This window comes from Taeniopygia guttata, chromosome 3 (assembly GCF_048771995.1).
Source record: "Taeniopygia guttata chromosome 3, bTaeGut7.mat, whole genome shotgun sequence".
NCBI lineage: Eukaryota > Metazoa > Chordata > Aves > Passeriformes > Estrildidae > Taeniopygia > Taeniopygia guttata.
Window position 1 is genome coordinate 58296813 of NC_133027.1, and position 19134 is coordinate 58315946.

The 19134-nt window shown below is 42.6% G+C and overlaps 1 protein-coding gene across 2 annotated transcripts in view; it reads right to left on the bottom strand.

Moving 5' to 3' along the window:
- The window catches only part of FNDC1 (fibronectin type III domain containing 1), a 63709-nt gene that overhangs the window by 29666 nt on the left and 14909 nt on the right, over nt 1–19134 (bottom strand). Inside the window, exons 2-8 of one of the 2 annotated variants that reach the window (XM_041715185.2) lie at nt 10581–10790; nt 10103–10201; nt 8176–8290; nt 6898–7085; nt 6153–6260; nt 3768–3956; nt 627–2978 (exon numbers count right to left, since the gene is read on the bottom strand). In XM_041715185.2, the coding sequence (XP_041571119.2) occupies nt 627–2978; nt 3768–3956; nt 6153–6260; nt 6898–7085; nt 8176–8290; nt 10103–10201; nt 10581–10790 (3261 nt within the window). Of the gene's footprint in view, nt 1–626; nt 2982–3767; nt 3957–6152; nt 6261–6897; nt 7086–8175; nt 8291–10102; nt 10202–10580; nt 10791–19134 lie in introns of both variants that reach the window. The other variant, XM_072926925.1, reaches the window with a different exon arrangement.

Below are 19134 nucleotides of genomic sequence, written 5' to 3' on the forward strand. Positions count from 1 at the left end.
GATACTCTGTCAGAAAGCAAGTCTCTAACCTTTGGGGTAGATCACAGCCATAAAGGTGTTAGATGGCCTGGCTGTGATGGGCACAGTCCTCAACAGGTATGGGCAACCCTGAGCTGTCACTTAGAAAAAAGAGAAAAGTGGCTTAAAAATTCATCAAAGTAAATATGGAATGCCAGGGCACCATGAGGAAGCACCTCACTGTCTAGGCATGGGAAACATGGTACTATGGAACCTACAAAGGTCTTTTACCAATCCATGATGAAGACTTATGTACCTGAGAGGATGACATATTCTGAGTACAAATGGGCTTTCAATGAGCATTTGGTGTAGTCATTGCTCAATAAGCAACTTTTCCAATTTAGCACCTAAATCTGTCACCCTCTTTGCGAATCACAGGATCCTGTGCAAATCAGACCACAGGAGAAAGGGTCTGGGTCATTACACAATTACACATTACACCAAATAGGCAAAGTCCTTGAGAACCAGGCTTCCCAGCAACCACCAAAATAAAAAGCATCACATTATACTAAATAACTGAACTTGTATCATGCTGAAGGACTTTTCATCTAACTGCTGATCCTAGGAAAAATACAATTAGTGACATTAGTACAACAACGGCAGGATACCTGGTCTATAAGGAGGTCTAACAAATTGGCGCTGAGAAGGGCTCCCTAGCCTGGAGTTCAATAGCCGCTGACGAGGAGATGAAGTGGAAGAAACTTCTGGAGGAATGGTGTGTGTGGTGGTAGATGCAGAAGAACGTGGCCAGACAAAGCTTGGTTTAGATGGGGTATGTTTGTTAGAGGACTGAGTAATCTGTGATGCTATGGCAGAGCTTCTTGGTGATTCAGAAGAAGACATTTTTAATATTGAAGGGTTTTCCATCGCTTCTTCTTCAGAACTTACTTTGTGAGGTAGAAGAGTGTCCATAGATTTTCTTTTATTGCTAGCAGTGTCTTCATATATGTTTTTGTTACCTCTAGAAACAGAAGGGGACCGTTTTGCTGCCAAAGATGTGGGTTTCTCTTCCATTTCTTTCTGATCATATTCACTGAAATAATCATCATCTTCATTAGAAACTGACTGATGAGATTTAGATGAAGAGGGGGAAGGAACTTTTTGAGGATGTTCAGTGTTAGACATTTTTGAGGGCAACAGGCCCTTTTTCTTCTCTGTTTGGGACACTGTTCTTGTGGCAGCTCCTGAGCGAGTAGGTAATGAAGGACGAGTTTGTCTTGAAGTGGGTGACAACCTTTGAGTATACTGGTTGTCTTTTGCTATATCACTGGCAGAACTGGAGTTTGGCTGAGTGTGTTTTGGTTTGTAGGAAGGTACCTGAGAACCTGTCTGCTGTTGCTTTGATTGAGATGAACTTGAGCTTCCCTGAGAGAAAGAAGGAGATAATCCCCTAGAAGAGGACACCTCTTTAAGAAAGACAGAGTGCCTGCTTGCTCTGTCACTGCCCTCTCTTTTATCCTCATCATCATCTTCTGGCAACTCTTCATTACTTTGGGATGAGACGGCGCGGTGCGATGGGAGGCGCCGGCCCCTTGAATGCAGTATGGAAGGACTGGTTTGTGCCCTCTGTGGAGGCTCTGAGTGGGAGGCCTTCTCCGCTGGAAGACGAGAAGAGAGTGTCTTTCTAGGCAAAGACTCGCTTGGTTTTGACCGAGCAAGCATTTTTTTTACCTCTTTATTGCCCTGCTCTTCAGGTTTGGATTTGGAAAGAGAAGACTGCATAAGAGAATGCTTTTCTGGAGCAGCTGTTTGACTTTGTTGTTCTTCTGAGTCAGAGTGGGGTGATTTTTCACCATATGTCTTTCTGGAGCGAGAATCAGAATCGACTTGAGGATTTCTTCTCTTTGAGTAAATCGCTGAAGAGGATTGCCTGGAAGAAGGCAAGGTAGGAAATAAGGGGTTTTCATCTTGCGAGTCCTCCTTATAATTCTTATCTACATCCTTTCCCTTGGATTTGGCACTGGTTGAGGAGTGAGAGTGAGGTGAAGTGTAACCAGGAGCAGCAGACCTTGATGAGACAGCCACCACAGCTGATTTCGAATCCTTCCATGTGTGGGAACTGGAGCCTGATGATAACCTTGTTTGCTGTGACCTAGAGCTTGGCTGTCCTGCTCTGTCCTCTGCTTCTTCACTGTCAAACTCATTATGGCTATTATGAGTGTGGGAATCTGCTGATTTGGAAGCAGGTTGATGTGAATGACCTAGAGAGCCGGACCTACTGCGATGGCCTAAGACACCCTCATGAGAGAGAGCAGACTGCCGATTTGATGGCAAGGCCTGGTGACCAGGCTCTGAAGTTTTGGAAGGCTTTGGGTCAGGCTTCCCTTCCACATTGCTCACAAGACCATTTCTTTTGGCAGGCAGAGGATGGGAAAAGGTCTTAGAAGGCACATTGGTGCTGCTTTGCCTCAATTGCTTTGTTTCATTATCTGTGTATCTGGGAACGGACGAGGCAGAAGGGTGTTGTGCTGATGACGGTAACAGTGCTGGTGGCTCACGTTTCTCTGTGCTCATCTGGCTTGACACCTCAGATGTGTGGGTTCGAACGGACATCCTCCCTGAGGCAAGGACAGGGTGGATTGGCCGACTAGGAGACAAGGGTTTAACATTCCTCCTATCGTCTTGAGCTTTTGGTGGTGATGTTGTAGCTTCCTGGGAGGAATCATCTGTCACCTCAGTGGATTGTAGATCGGGTTCCAGATTTCCTGTCTTTCTAGAAGGTAACTGAGATTTACTTAGGACCCCTCGAGTCAAGATTTTGTTCTTATATTCAGAAAGAAGACTCTTTTTATCACTAACACTAGGTGAATGAACAGACAGCTGCTTAGAAGAAGGTGACAGCTGGGCTTTTGAAGAAACAGAAGAACTTTGAGAAGAAGATGAGCCAGCATTCCCAGTCTTTTTAGCCTCTGAATTATCTTGAATATTTGTCTTTTGCTGAGCTACTGAATCCTCATGAGCTGCTAGGGGCAAAAAGAAAAGTGTTTATTTGCAACAATAGAAGATTCACAAAAACTGACCAAAAGCAGAAAATACACAAGTAGCAAGAACAAAATTTACAAGAATATAAGACAATAACTATTTATGTATTAACCAGGCTGTGGAGTCCAGCCAAGATAAGTTTTGGGTTGTAGGAAGGCACCTAGGTGGAATTACTGTAGCATTTTTACTTTGATAAAACTTAGACCAATTAAAATCAAATATCTTAAATCAGGGACTGCAATACTCTTTCAGGGGAACCAAATCTTCAGCAGAATTTAGTCATGTTGATGCATGGTGCTGCATTATTCCATGTAAAGTTGTGGCCCACCTTTTTAGCTAACGTGACAAATATTCTGTCCCTACAACAGTAACTTTTTGGCAAGAGCCAAACACAAGGAGTAGTATCTGAGTAAGACACTAAGTGACTTTCAAGAGTGGGAGCTGTCAGGTACAGAGCAGCCAAAAACCCAGAGCATCGCATTCTTTGACCTTTGAATAACAAGAACACATAGTGTTGTCATAGATTATGACATGCATTTATTTAAGAGGCTAAAATGTCCATAAAAATGACCTTTTGCATGCTGCAGAGTGACAAAGATGTATTTGGACAATATAATGATGAAAAGAGCAAGCAAAAACAATATAAAGGAAGTCAAATCCCACAGGTTAGACAGAGTGCAGAGGAGTTGAGTCAGAAAGAATTAACACATGTGAGACTAAGGCAAGAGTGGATGAATTACAGCATTGGTTCATGGCTTGGTGCTCACCTGCTGGGATGGCAACACTGAAGGCTTTTGACTGAGGACCCGATCCCCTCCTGTTTGCTGCACGAATTTTGAAAATATAGCGCTCCCCAGCCTGCAGACCATCTATTATGGCTGATGTTGTAGCTCCAGAGTAGGTGATGGACTTGGCTCCAAATGGCTTGAGAGCCGGGGCGTATGAAAGAATGTATTCTGAAATGATTTGGCAGACGGTTGGAAGGAGGAAACTGAAAACAGTCCTGTTTCCAGCGGACAGACTGTACGGGTAGGATGAATTAGAACGTGCATTACTAAAATTAATACACTGGCAATGCACGCCGAGTCAACAGCTGAAGTATAAAGACATGAGAGAGAGATACATGTATATATGTAGGTTAAGTTGAATATTTGTTCTTATTCAGAAGAGATGCTTCTACCAGAAAATATCAACCCTGCAGATTTGCCAAATGGTAGCAACATCACGTCTGTCCAACAAAATCTAAATATGACACATTCTGCTTAGCCAGAGCTAGGGTCAAACACCACAGCAGAGAGAGCAAAGCAAGGTCTGGTTGCCACTTTGAAACTCACCCTGCTCTCACCTTCGAGTTTTGAATTACTGTGATACCTGTGCTTAGCTTTCTGTACTGAGAGAAATTTCACCCCTATAGGAATTTTGGGCATGAAAAGGAATCTTCCCATTATACTCCCAAGAAGTGCAGGTGAGATCTCAGATATATGCAAGCTCTGTTTTCTTTTCAAGTCCTTTTTAAGAGGCACAGGTATCAGACAAAACCAGGGTTTTGATAATAAATTTCATGGACTGCCAGCTTTCTCTCTCTATACAAAAACCCACAATAATACCTGAGAACCCATAGTGCCACAATGAGAAGACTCTAGAACATAATGACAACTCTTTTTTTCTGAAAGTGAGCCTATATTCATTGTGTTAAGAAATAAGCCACACACAGTTCATCAAAATAAGGAAAAAAAATTGATCGATATGTTATATGCAAATACATTTAATGCTCTACTGAAAAACAAATCAAGGTATCAGAATGCATTAATTTTTTTAAAATTTTTTCTTTCAATATTTTTTCTTTTTCTTCTTTTTACACAGGAGTTGCTTTCATGGCAGAGACACTGGTGTAGCTTCTGATAACTCTCAAACGGCTACTGGAGAACATTTTTTCCCATTATTTTAATATGTGGTATAAATACACAAAAGGACAGGGTTGGAAAACAAAAGGATCAAAAGACAAAAATTCCTGATTACCACATGCTATCAAAATAACCATGAAATGTTAATTCAGTGATTTTAGTTAGCCAGTAAAAATATCTTGTCATTTATTTAGTTTAAAAATAAGACCTCTCCTATAACACTTCATACTCAAGCAACGATATATTAGATGTGTATAAGCATTCAGCCCTTGAATATTAGTTTTCTTTAAAATTATTGCCTTGGTTGAATCATCTAAGAACAATGCAGACAAAACTGCACAAAGGACTACAGATTGGTCAAAATTAGGAGCAGACTTGAAATATCAGATAATGTCCCTGCATGACCCTTCTTACAGAAATAATGATTCTTGGACATAACTGCAGCTCCATTTAAGTAATTGGCAAGACTTCTACTGACTTCAAAAAAAGAAGGAATTCCACCAGCATCCTGAAGAACACATAAAGCAGGTCTTGCAGACATGGTGTGCCTCCCTCCAGGCCAATGACTTTTCAAATCTTAAGATGCTGTAGTACTGATAAGGGACCTCCAAAAACTTGTGAAATTTGAGAACAAAATCTTGGTAACCACTGAAGAACAGGAGGCTAAAAAAATCAGCCTCCTTTTCAGAGGGAAACAGGAAAAAAATTCCAGAAAGAGCTTTTTCTTTCATTCTATGCAAAAACTTAGCCAACTGGCAAACTATCTTTATGACTATGTCCAATAACACTATAGTACACAAGATTTATGCATGAGATCTTCTGAAATCAGATTTGTGTTTGCTTCTTAAGCTGAGGATTTCCTTCCATGACAAACTAAAAATAAAACACAACATAAACTCACTCACTTTCTTGGCAACTGCCCAGCTTTTTTTCTTTCCAACTAATTCTTTAAAATCTTTATGGCAACTTCCTTCTTGGGCCTTATTTTAATCTGCCTATTAAGGAAGAAGAGGTAAAATGTGCATGCATGATACCCCAGGAACCTCTGTGACATCCCAGGCAGACAGTGACAGTGGCTTCTCAGTGGCACTGTGGAGACACTGGGCTGGAAATATGAAAATCTTGCTTGGGTTTAATCAAGTGAAAGAATCCTGGCACAGCCAAGGTTCCAGCTTACTGCAGGACAGCAGTCTGCCTTTGAGAGCAACAGGTCCTTGAGGGAGTTAGAAACCAACAGTGAAGACTCACCTTTGACTTTTCCTTCGCTCTCTGGAAGAGCATCCCAGGATGCTGCTACAGAGGTTGGTTTCCCCTTTAATGGCCAAACATCCAAATTTTCAGGTGCGCTGGCAGGAGCTGGGAAACAGCCATACAGAAGAGGCAAGTAAGAATCAAGAGAGAGTACACCTTTTGCTCCATAGCAGAGATTCCTATACAGCTACATCAAAGATAAATGTGAAGAGTACACTTGGCTCAGGTCCATGCTTGTCTCTGTCACATCTCTCTCTCAGACTGCCATAGTGAAATTTTATTCTGTAATTTTAAGAACAGAAAGTCTGTGCAAGACCGCTATTGTGGCTTAGCCAGAATGACATGGCAATTTGTTATGGACCACTTTCCTGTACCAAAGGGGCCTGACAGCTTCTCCATGGTGTAGGGAGGATTTAAATTTGCTGTCCACAAAGAGGAATGGAATCCAGGTTGCTCTTCTCAAAGGAAGAGGTACATCTAGCTGCAGGGGTCCAAGGTGCCGAACCATCCCACAAAAATTCCTAAGACAATTTCCCTTGTTCTCCTTGCTCCACAAGAGCAGCTGGGTGTGCTCCACTACCACAGGGCAGGAGCAGACAGCAGCACTGTGGCCTTTCCCATACTCTCAACCCTCTGCTGCCCCAAGCAATCACTTGGCTTGTTCTGGCTTTCCCTCAAGTCAGCCCTATTCCACAGCTCAAACTCTGATTTGTGTTACCCCAAGGACCCTTTGAATGCATACCTGCCTCTGGAGTCCGCTGGTAAACAGACACGCTCCATTTGCCTTCCTTTTCTCCCTCCAGGATTTGGATGGCAAACTCGTACATAGTGTCTGGCACTAGGTTCTCCACCAGTGCCCGCCGGTTGGACACCTGCTTGTAATCCCACCTTGCTGATTCCCCCTTTTCCCGATAGCGAACATTATACTGCCTGGCACCAGAAACACAGGAAAATAAAAGTTAGCATGTGGAAGTCTAGCATTAGCAGAACCAGAGTGGGACAGGGATGCTTTGCCCTCAAGTAGCTTGCTGGGGCTTAGGGAGGAACCTACCAAAGTGCAAACAACAAAGTACCAACAACAAAATCTAGTGTATTTTTAACTTCCTCTAATGGAGTGTGATTACTTTTACCCCAAAGGATGGACTCTCCAAGATGGCTCTTTCAAGACTCTTACTCAAAACACCCTTTTCCCTGGGGGAAAGCTGCAGGATTTCCTGAACTGGGCCAGTCATCATGGGAGGTTCAACACCACTATCTCACTGCCCCATGGCCATGGGCATGGCTGGATTGCTGGCAGGCCCTTGCTCCCAGAGCAGCACCAGTGGCTCAGTTCCCACCTGTGTGCCTACATAACTGCTTCCACAGGGAAACAGAGAACATCTAAAATTACTAGTTTTCCTGCTGTGACTCTCAGGGCATTTCAGCACCAGTTTCTATAGCTCTTCGGTGTTCCCAGACTGAGCAACACAATCCAGTGCTTTCAGATCTTGGCAGTTGCCAGCCCATTTCCTTGTTTGTTTTGGTCCCCAGCTGCTGCAGCATGCTGCCACAAGCCAAGCTCTCAATCACAGGAGCCCCAGCCTGCTCAGCCTCATCTGCATGAGGTTTCTGGAGGGTCAGAGGATGCAGAGTGCAATGATGGGTGTCTTTCCCACTGCAGTGATGTGTCTTTCCCACTCCACCCACAGCATGGTCATCTTGAAGCTGTAGTCTGTTTTGACAACTCAACTCAACACCTCACCTCTGTGGGCTGTGCCTTGTCCCCCACTCCTTCTTTGCCCATGCATCTTTGGGGATTTGCTGACTGTGGTGACATCCCAACACTGGAACAGCCAAATACCAGAGCTGGTGCTGGCAATGTTTCAGAAGAGATGTAAACCGCTGTAGTACAACACTCACACAGATCTCTAAATGCTAATGAGCAGGGCACTAGGAGGCAAGCTGAATTATTCTCGTAACCAACAGCAATTAAATGAATGCAAAAGTATTCAGTAGAGCATTGTCAGCATTGGCTAAGTACCTATTTGCTGCAGCCTTCCGCTTTTCATACAGTGGGTCTGTCCAAGTAACAAGCACAGACTGAGAGGACATAACTCGAACAGTTATGTCTTGTGCCACCTCCACCTCTTCCTCCTCTGAAATGGCAAAACAGAACAGCATATCCTTAACAACACTGGAGTTCTCATAAAAAAACAGCAAATGTCTTCAACTGACACTATAATATTCACACAGCACAGTTGATTTAGAAATACGGGTGAGAGTGGAAGACTAATTACATTGGTTACTGATGGTATTTAATGGAAAGATAATTTATTTTGTTAGCTGTGTGACTGCAAGACCACAGTACTAATACATTCTATAGTCCTTCAATATTCTACTCATACCCAAACTGTTACTCACAGCAAATATTTTATTAACATACTGATATTCACCATCTCTGGCAAATGCACTGCTAGAGGTACCTGGAGAGCAGAAATGTTGTCTTAAAGAAAATTCTGAGATATTAAAATCAGTTTTCATTTTGAAGGGCATTAAAATCTCCTTCAAAATTTTTTTCACAAGAGAGAATTAGTGTATATTTTATGGTTTTGAGTGCTTCAAACAAGTTGTTTGAATTCAGCTTTATTTTTTTATGGTATACAAGAAAAAATGAAAAAATCATTGAAGTGGGCTGTTTTGACATATCAGAGTACCTTTTGCAAATAATTTACAAAATTTTAAAATTAAGTGGAACTAATTTGATATTTTGAGATTTTTAATTTTGATGAGGTTTCCTTTTCTATCTGTCCATCAGAGTTGTTTTAGTCTAGTCTATCTACTGGCCAATGAGAGATTTATTACTTTTCCTGATTAGTGTAATGGCAACTATTTCCAAGTCTCCCAAAGGCACAGAACATACAAGGCATGACCTTCCAGATGAGTTTTATAGACAAGTAGCATTGGAAAAAATATCGATGTCTCAGGAAAGAAAAGGAGACAGTAAACTCTGGAGGATTATCTCATTCTCTAGGGATCTTTTTTGTATATGACTGAAATTCAGGGAGAGATTGCTCTTCTCTTCAGCAAGTGGCACATTAGCCCAAAACCCAGCACTGTCTGCACAAATGGCAGGCAGCGGGGAGGCACATTTCCCCTCTTCCAAACAAGTTTTTAACACAGAGGATTTTCAGACAGTTCCTGGTTTTCCAAGCCAAGCAGCTACTATACAGAAATGGCCAAGACGACCCATCTACTACCCACAAGTAGCCTAGGGGCCCTATTTACAAAGTTTGGCAATGGGAGCACCTGAAGAAAGAAAGTGAGCATCACCTCTCCAGAAAAGGTGTGAGATGGGATTTGAATACAGTTCAACCACAATTCTCAGTTCTGGCATAGGTGTTTATCACCATCAAAATCTCCTAAACACTTTGCCATTCCCATGCCATTCATATCACAGTGTGAGGGGGTGAAAAAGCACACTGGCATGGAGATGACTCAGAACTCAGTCATCCTTTTTAACCATGCCAGCAGCATGCAATCACTTCTTTCCAATGAAAGTGAAAACTTTTAGCAGGTTGACGCTTCTGATACTCAACCCTTCAGGAAAGGGGTTATACATGTGAGAAAAAGAAGGCATATCATTTTGGGGGGCCTGGCTTTGATTTAATCAAGTCTTCTCATGCAGTTATTGCAATGCATAACATTTGTCAGTAGACAGAGAGGGGAGATTAAATGAAAAAAAAGAAAAAAACAAACAGGATCTCAGAAACTCAACCGACCATGTTAGAAAGTTGTATTATTTTATTAATCCTGCTTGAATTAGAGAATTAGAGACATCCATCAAGGTCTTTACTACAAAGAGAAAAACGTAGTAGCACTAGCACCAAGACTTCGAGTGTAAAAATCACAAAGCTATCTCTTTGCATCCAATTGTTTCCACATTGACAGTAGATGTGAAACAAACATACCTGTGACTTTTCTTTTAGTTAAAGATGACCTATAGACAGGTTGGCTCCGTCCTTGTGAGCTCCTTGATGGCAGAGAAACCACATGAACTGATTCAGAGGCTGTGCATGCAGGGAAAAAGCAGAAAGTTTCCTGTAACATTTTTCATTTAAAAGAAATAATGGATTTCGGAGTGGTCCCACCACATGCAAGCAGAATCTGAGCTATGGCTCTTCTCTCCACCCTTTTCCTCTGCTGTTAATATGACAAACTTGCATGTAGTGTCTCTTTAACTTAGCATCAAGCTGTCCTAAAATTTCTACCCTATTTTCTATGTAATACCCACCCTCTGATAAGATACAGACCAAAATTTTATTATGTTTTTAGGAAGAAGGGCTTTTGATACCTAGGACAGCATGTGATGTGTGCTTACCTAGCAGCCCTAGGGGATTCCAGAAGTGTGCTAGCTAAGCCAGGTGCTATCAGGGAAATTTGACTCACCTAGTTTTCTTGCTTCCTGGTTTTGTCGCTCTTGTGGCATCTGAACGTAGCTCATCCTTCGGTTGCTCTCTCCATATGCACGGGGATAGCCTTGGGATCTGCTGTGTGGACCCCTGAAGCCTGCTCCATAAGGTGGTTTCCACCGAAAAGGTAACTTGCCGTCTGGAGACTGGGCTCGCACTCTCAGAGGTCTGCTTGGCATGCCTTTCTCTTCACAAAATAAGCAAACACACACACAAACCCCATGATAGTTACTATGGAGCACATGATATCAGCAGTCCACATATGTCTGTTGGAAGCACATATATTAGGATCAGAATGAAAGGCATAATTTTACAGCTTTTAAATTTTTTTCTGTAAAACCAAATTGGAGTAACAACAAGGTTTCCAAGTGGGATGTAAAATACTCAACTGTGCCTTTTCCCAGGCCCTTCAGACAGACTGGTGCAAGACCTTGAAGATGAAAACATATCATAATACAAGGACTCCTGCCAAAAACTGGGGATGTCTTGTAGCTTTCTTGTTTAAATCTTTTCCTTTTCCTTTTTTTACACCCCCTTTCCCTACTTCAGACACACTGGTACATTGTTTTTTTGGGAAGAGCTAAAGTTCAGAGTAAAATGAAGCACAGAAAAGTTTTACTATTAAAAGCAGTTTTTTTTCTCCTAAACCCATCTCTAATTGTTGTGTTCTAACAGTTTCATATCCAAAATGTCTGTTCTGCACATGCCTCCATTCCTGACTGCCCAAACTCCCATTATATGATCCCTTGAGCACTGTAAAAGGTACCTCATGCAAGTTGGGTATTTTTTAACATTTGCTGACAAGTTGGCAGCATTCTCTTAAGAAATCACATTGGTTCAAGGCTTGACAGCTCTTTCAGTGAAAAAAAAATCCTAGTATCCAATCTAAACCTCCTTTTGGGCAACTTGAGACCATTTCCTCTTGTTCTGTCACTTGTAACTTGGGAGAAGAGATTGACTCCCACCATGCTACAACTCTTTTCAAGCAGTTGTAGAGATTAACAAGGTCTCCCCTGAGACCTTTTCTCCAGGCTAACAACTCCAGCTCCCACAATGTTCCTTTATAAGACCTGTGCTCCAGAACTTTCCCAGCTTTGTTGCCCTTCTCTGGACTTCCTCCACCACCTCAATGTCTTTCTTGTAGTGAGGGTCCCAAAACTGGACACAGAACTCATAGCTGAGTATCACCAGTCCAGGTACAGGGGTATGATCCCTTCCCTGGTCCTGCTGCCAGGCTATTTCTAATATATTTTCCTCATGTCCAACCCAAACCTCCCAAACAGCTACCTGCAGCTGCTGCCCAGCGTTACAGCGCTACATGTGCCTTGGGCCTACCAAGAAGTGACTTTATTGCAGCCTCCCACCAAGGAGCAGCTGGCTGCTGAGACATGTTTGCCTGTCCCCTGTTTGTCAAACTGGGCCAGCCCCACTCCCTTAGGCTCTCACGGGAGCCCATGTTCTATTGGTAGCCACCACATGCCCAGATCTCAACATCTTTTTGAGCATCCCAGCCCTGGCTGAGAGGAGCAACATCTCCCCTCAACCAGCCCTCCCAGGCTGCAGTGGAAGCACACTGTATTGGTTTTCTCTCAACAGCCCTGTATGTCCTGGGAAAAACACTGCAGCCCAACAGCTCTGCTTCCCCAGTCAAAGCTGCAGCTTTCAATTGCAATTAAAATAGAGTTGCAAGGGATGAAGGATACAAAAGGAATCAGCCCAGCCAGAGAGCCATATGGAAAGTATTCCATCTAAAACAAATGTTTTAGGCAAAGAGAATTGTATTGACCATAAGGCTGAATGCAGGGGATCAGCTGAGATTTTAAAACCAGCACTTTCCAAGGCTTCAATTGCTTGCCTCATGGTAACACCACACTCTACTACCATTGTTCCCATTTCACTAGTAAGTTCCAGTTTCTATTATTTATCATTCCCCGTCACAGTTTGACTGGCGGGAGTCTGAAGGTACAAGATGGAGTTATCAGCAATGGTTAAGATGGAATTATCAGCAATGGTTAAAATGGCATTGCTGATAACTGCTGATCCATCAAAACCAGCATTTTTGCATGAAGTCTGTTCCAGGCTTTACAAGAAAGGAACTTTTCATTAAAAATGAAGGGCAGCAGGAGAAGCTTACCACAGCCCAGGAGCCATCAGTCTGGTCTGGAATAAGGCTGAAGGCCCTGACCTCAGCCACACAGGCAAAGATGAAGCTGGGTTCACACCTCCCCATAGAAGTATCTACCAAGTTGCTGTCCCACCAGGTTTAGCCATGCCAAAGGGTTGACACATCCCAGTCAAAAGGACATTTCACACTCCTTAAGTTCCCAACAGAGTCACTGTCTTCTGCAGTCACAGCCCCTAAACCTCAGCATCCCCCTGTCTTGGTGTCCTGCTCTCATCTTGGCTCTGGGGAAAAAAATAATCTGAATTTCCACAAGGAGGATAATCCTGGGACTGTATACAGTGAGCAAAAAGAAAAACTCTTGCATCCTAAAGGCCAGAGTTTTGTCCTCCTGGGCAGGCTCATTCATGTTCAAAAAAAGCCCTCAGAACCACCACCACCACCACCAACAACAAAAATCACACCAAAAAATTAGAACTATCCTAAACAAGCTATACTCATTAGACAAGGGATGGGAGGAGGAAGTAATAAATCCCATGCATCATTTAAGTCATCCAACTCCCAATGTAGCCTCTTCCTGTGGGGATACTGAACTCCCCAGGAACAATAGTCTTGAATAGTCTTAAAAGAATTAGTTACCAAGTACATGACCGAACTTAAGGCTGAGTCTTCCTCATCTGTCCATTATTTACCCCTGTAAACATCTCTAAGTAATTTTTCTCTTTTGTTCCAAAACTGATTTAACAGCTTTCTGGAATTCTACTCTGGTCAAACAAAATCAACTGGAAATAATCTTCAGAACTCATCTAAAGATCTACCTGCAATTACATTAAAATGAAATGCTTTTCTATAGTCTGAGAAATGAGAAAGAGTCACTCACTTTCACTCTCTTCAGTCTGAAAATCCAACATTACTTAAAACTGCAGGAATCTGTGTACAGTATCTTGGCCCCAAAAATCTGGGGCTGGTTAAAGACTTGACATTGACTTTTTGCAGATGAAATGTCCACTCGTATTGCCAAAATGTCTCTATACTGTAGGAAAGCATTTTACAAATTATATAAGCCCAAAGCACAAGGTCTAAACTGAGGGTAAAATATCCTCTGAACAACCACACAAGGAGGCAGCTTGCACTTGCCAAATCATACAGATTCTTCAGAGGGTCTCATCAATTATCTAGCAAAGGAAAACATAAAATAGTTCCAGAAGAAAAGGGAAGTACTGACCCCTAGCAATCAATCTATAACTGCCAGGGAAAACCAATCAAACAACTCAAACCTATTAAGATACAAGTACAAAAATTCATTGAAATTTGAGGTCACAAAAAATGAGGCACTTCAATTTACCATCACAAGTCTAGGTACAGATTTTTTGTTTTGCCTCCCATTGTCAACAAAAACTTTTCTACACTTGGCGCACCATAACTTCAGGACTGGAAAACTGAACCTATAAAATGTGTTCTTCTGCAGAAATGACACATAACTTGGCACACACAGTAGACAACATCCATATAGTTTATAAACAACTATCAATCTCTCTTTTCACTTCAGGCAGAAGTCTGGGAGACTGAGTACAGTGACCCAGCCATGGCCAAAGCAACAGCTTGGAGGCAGAAATTGTAGCTGCTAGAAGATAAAAATATCATCAGAAAAGACCAAAAATGGTAGCTGGTAAATGAAATCCTGCAATGGGCAACTTGACCAAAAAATCACCAGAATCTGAAGTGCAACAGCAAACTGGCAGGATATTTGCAGATTTTTTTAAGGGAAAGGTGGTGTTTCAGTTTTTATTATTATTTTAAATTAAGTTCCAAGCATCAAATGGGACTTTCTGATTCTGAACCCTGTACTTGAGACCACTGCTGCTTTACCAGACAAAACAGTATGAAAGGTTAAAGAAAAAGTACTGAACTGCTCAGTTAATTCATCCTTCTCAAAAAGCAGATTCCTGTCTTAAAAAGTCTTTAACTGCTCCCTAAGCTCAGTCAATTGTCCTTTAAGGTAAGAACCTTGCACCACTGACAATCTGCAATCCAATTTCAGAGCAGAGCAACTCAGTTTACAGACACCCTGCACCTTTCCACTCAAAACCACCACTAGGACAAGAAAAGTAACTCAGCCAGATGCGGGTTCCTTGGTCTCTGAGCTATTTCTTCGGGAAGCAACGCTCTGCATACTATGCATTTCCATAAGTGTCCAAGCCCTACCTCCATCAAGATGGCAGCTGTACTTGTAGCAAAAAAGGATAGTCAATTAAAGAGCAGGAAAAAAAGAGGAACCATATTTAAATTCCTTAGCTGGCAATTCTAAATTTAACTCCATTTGGGAGGTAAGACTCTTTGTAAAACATTCACGCTCATAAAACCTATTGTTCTCCTGGCCACTCCTAGATGGAACTTCTTGAGTGGTGACACTCAATTTCAGGACACACATAGCAAACACATCCTAAGGCAACTCTACAGGTGCCCTTTTTGGGCAGCTTGTGAAACCAAGACAGGATTCTGCCCAGGGGTACAGAAAGACTGAGGCATGCCAGCCCTGTAGAGAAGCGCCAGGAAAGTCAAAGGGTTAAGCACCACACTCACATGGCAGTGTTCATGTCCTGACTGTATCATGGCCAGACCTTCACCAGGAAAACATTTACTGTTTGCAAAAATCCTTTGCAACATAATCACTTCTTCCTTCTTCATGCCACCAACATGTGGTGTTTTCCATATGGTGCTTTACCATCTTCTAGTAGGTAAATCACTGGTAAATCACTTGGCTTTAAGGGTTGAACAATTCAGATACACCATCTTATTTTTTCACCCAATTTGAAATAGATTATGAAAGAGACTGTATTTGACAAGGTGAAAGCAGAGCTTTACCAGCGAAGCCAGGCATCTAAGCTCTGCAGTCCTTTGTGCAACTTAAGGCTTTCAACTTTTGTTGATTATTCAGGAAAAAACTGCCATTCTACCATAACTGAAAAGCAAAGGGGAAAGAAAGCATCTCACGTTTCTCATCCAGCAATCCACACAGGAGTGGCTGCTCTCCTCCTCACTTTCACATACTCTGACTGTTACCGGTCACCATATAGCTATCCCCAAGCCACATCAGCAGAAAAGAAAAGAAGAAAGAGGACAAACACAAAATCACAAGAACATAGTTGTTTTCCACCCAAAAATTAATGTCCCATGTCACTTTGGCTAAGTGTTACTGGATTTTTTTTAAGTTGATAGGTTTTTTCCTAAGTTGAAGACCCAAGCTTGGTTAAGAAAATGTGAGCAATTCACCAGCTTCAATGAGGGCTGGACTGGGGCCATCCGAAGAAGAGTTCACTCTGCAAAGACATTTCCTGCAGTGGGTGAGCCAGCTCAAACAGTGCTGATGTGGCCCTCCGAACTGCGATGTGCTGACTGATCTAAATGCACAAGACTCTGGGCTCAATGATTTCCTTCAGACCTGCCCTGGCACAGAGCAGAACAAGAGTTCTAGTGGGGTTCTTCAGAGTAGTGCAGCAGTTAACATGTGTAAAAGTCTAAGTATATGACCAGAGAAAGCAGAACTGAAATGGAAAAACAAATCCACCCTGAGGCTTACTGGGTTGGTGGGTCCCCTAGCATTTTAAAATGCACTGTTAAATTTTTCCCTGTGTGGGCTGATCAACTCTCGTAATGCCACTAATTTATACACTCAAAATCAGATCTCCTCCTGGAAATAAGATAATGAGTTAAAGCAGTAGAGGCAAATTACATAAAAATCCTTTGTTTCTCACAGAAAAAAAGAAAAAAAATCATTTAGCACATTTCCACACACTTCTGCTTGGCACAGAAAGCAGGGACTGGAACGCTTTAGTTCCTGCAAAGCACAATGGAATCTGTGCCATAATTCACTGGGCTCTGGTCAGGAGTTTTGGGCAGAGGACCAGTATCCAGCAGTAATGTCTGATTTAAGGAAAGCGATTCATTATACGTCTGTAGAGGAGATACCTGGCATCCAGAGGACATTCATTAAATTGACAGCATCAACAGAAGTTTCCAGCCCTCCCTTTGAAGAGCCCTCTGAATGCTAAGCACAGTGGACCGGGATACTTTTCAAACTCAGGAATGTAATTCTACACGATTAGCACGTGTATTACGACTTAGGAAAAACCAACAGTGAGTTATTGAAGGCTTCACGTTCTCCTATTGACATCAATGCAGTCTTCCTTCTGCATCAGGGACCTTTGAAGGGAGCCTGCTGAGGCTGGGCTGTGTCTGTCTCTCACACCCACTGGTTTTGGATGCCTCACATCTGGGCTTCTCCAGTGATCAAACCACTGTGCAAAAGCCCCCAGGAACCTCACAAAGGCTGTCAAAGCGCACTGCAGCCATGGCCTTGGTCTGCAAGTGCCCTTTCAGGGTGTCGTCCAACACCTGCCTGTTCACTGAGTTGGGGGAGAGGTGGTACTGGAGTCACAACAGCTTAGGGGGCTCCTTGTGGGGACAGAGCAGGTGAAACCATCTGGCAAAGGCCTGGGGTTGCCCTCACCATTACTGGCTTCGCCACAGGCTGAGCTGTGGGGACTCCTTTCCATTAACTTACTGGGTTATAACCGTCTGTTCTCCCTGAAGACTGAACCCTTGGTATCGTGCCCTAATCATGAAGTTGCTCATCTACATCTGCTAGTGTATTTATACGGCCAAAACCTTTAAAATGTACTACATCATCAGTGACCATGTTGCTCACCAGGCAGATATGGGCACTACAAAGAACTCCAGCATCAGGACATGTGAAGTGCAGTCACTGCAGCCACATGTGAGGTGTGGACAACAGGTATGTGGTTGTGCACATTCCTTGGCAGGACATCCTCCTCTTGCCAGTCACCATGAGGGCAGAGCTGCCTTCTAACCCTTCTGCCTTGTAGGTATGACTGGTTGGCTTGAACAGGCCATGGAAAAGCATCATTTGTATCAGTGCAACCATCCATAGCACATATCTGGGCAAGGGTTAGTCAGTCGAGACTTCCAGAAAAAACCAGCAATGTACCACATAGAGAAATGCAGGGATGAATTAGGGCCCACCTGTGGTTCCCTCTAAAATGACATGGATAGCGTCTCCAGCCAGCACGACAAGGGGGTAAAATCATGACACTTGGCAAGGAAGAACTGAGGCTCAGTAAGCTGTGCTTTGCTGCATGCGTTAACCAAGCAACAAAAATTTATGGAAACAGTTCCTCTAACTGGGCACAGAGCTGCAACAGCAAAAGCCATCCATTCTGAGGCATACAGCCCACAGAACACCACTGTTATAGTTTGAAAACTTGCATTTTCCATCTTTCTCTTTCCACATTCTTCTCAAGAGATTCTGTGGATATCTATGCCTTATAAACAGCCCCTTGCTTTATTTTACATAGCTGTTCTACTACAACATATGTTTTTAACTTATAATTGTCCCTTGGAGACTGATATCAGTCCCATGAGCACTTAAATATATCCCTCACAACATGCATTTGTGTTCTTTGATTCAAGACTGCATTCAAAGCTCTTCACTCTCTCACAGCTTAAACCTTCTTAGTTCCCACCTGAAGCCTTGGTAGCACACTTTGTCTCCAACTTATTTTGAAATCTACCCCTGCTTTAGAGGTAGAGACACCAAGCCATTGCTCCCTTAGGTCCAGTGAGAGGACAGAAACCCCTGACAGTCCAGAAGAACTGAGCAGGTGGTTTTCAAGCTCTCCTGGCTGCACAGCTCTGGCCCTGGGACTCCTTGTTGCGACCCACACTAATGTGCATGGCCTGGGCTCCAAAACACATGGTTTACATCAGGCCACTGTTTCAGCTCCTGGAGAAATACAGCCCACTGCTCAACTAGGCAGCCACTTCTGGGAGTGCAAAACATGAAACCTATTCCAGCAGCAGGCCTCCTGAAAGCTTCCAAACATCAGGCAGTGAGATGGATATGGATGAATATAGCACACTCTGTAAAACAGGAACAGTATGTAGGGGTGTGACCCTTCTAAAATAAAATCCTGAATTGCTAACAGAAAAGAAGAATGTACTTTGTATGTTATAAAAACTTTAATTATTCCCAATTCCCTAATAAGTAAAATACGGAAAAAGTTGAGCATTTGGCTGACTAATTTTGGAAGTGTTTTTAAAACCAGCTACTCCAAAACCAGCACTGAAAGGTGGCCTTTAAACCTGTCACTCAAACTATCCCTTTGTCTAGATACATTTCCTCCACCTGGCTGTCTAATACTAACTCACATTGATATTAGTCTGTTTTTCTTTTGGATTGTCATCAACACATCTTTCAAGGTCCTGATAATATTAGCTTCCTTACATTTGAAGTCTATGAAGTTCTTCATCTGGTGAAAATAATTTTGTTTCTGTTCTTCATCTGGTGAAAATAATTTTGTTTCTGGTGGATTGTTCTCTTTTACATGGC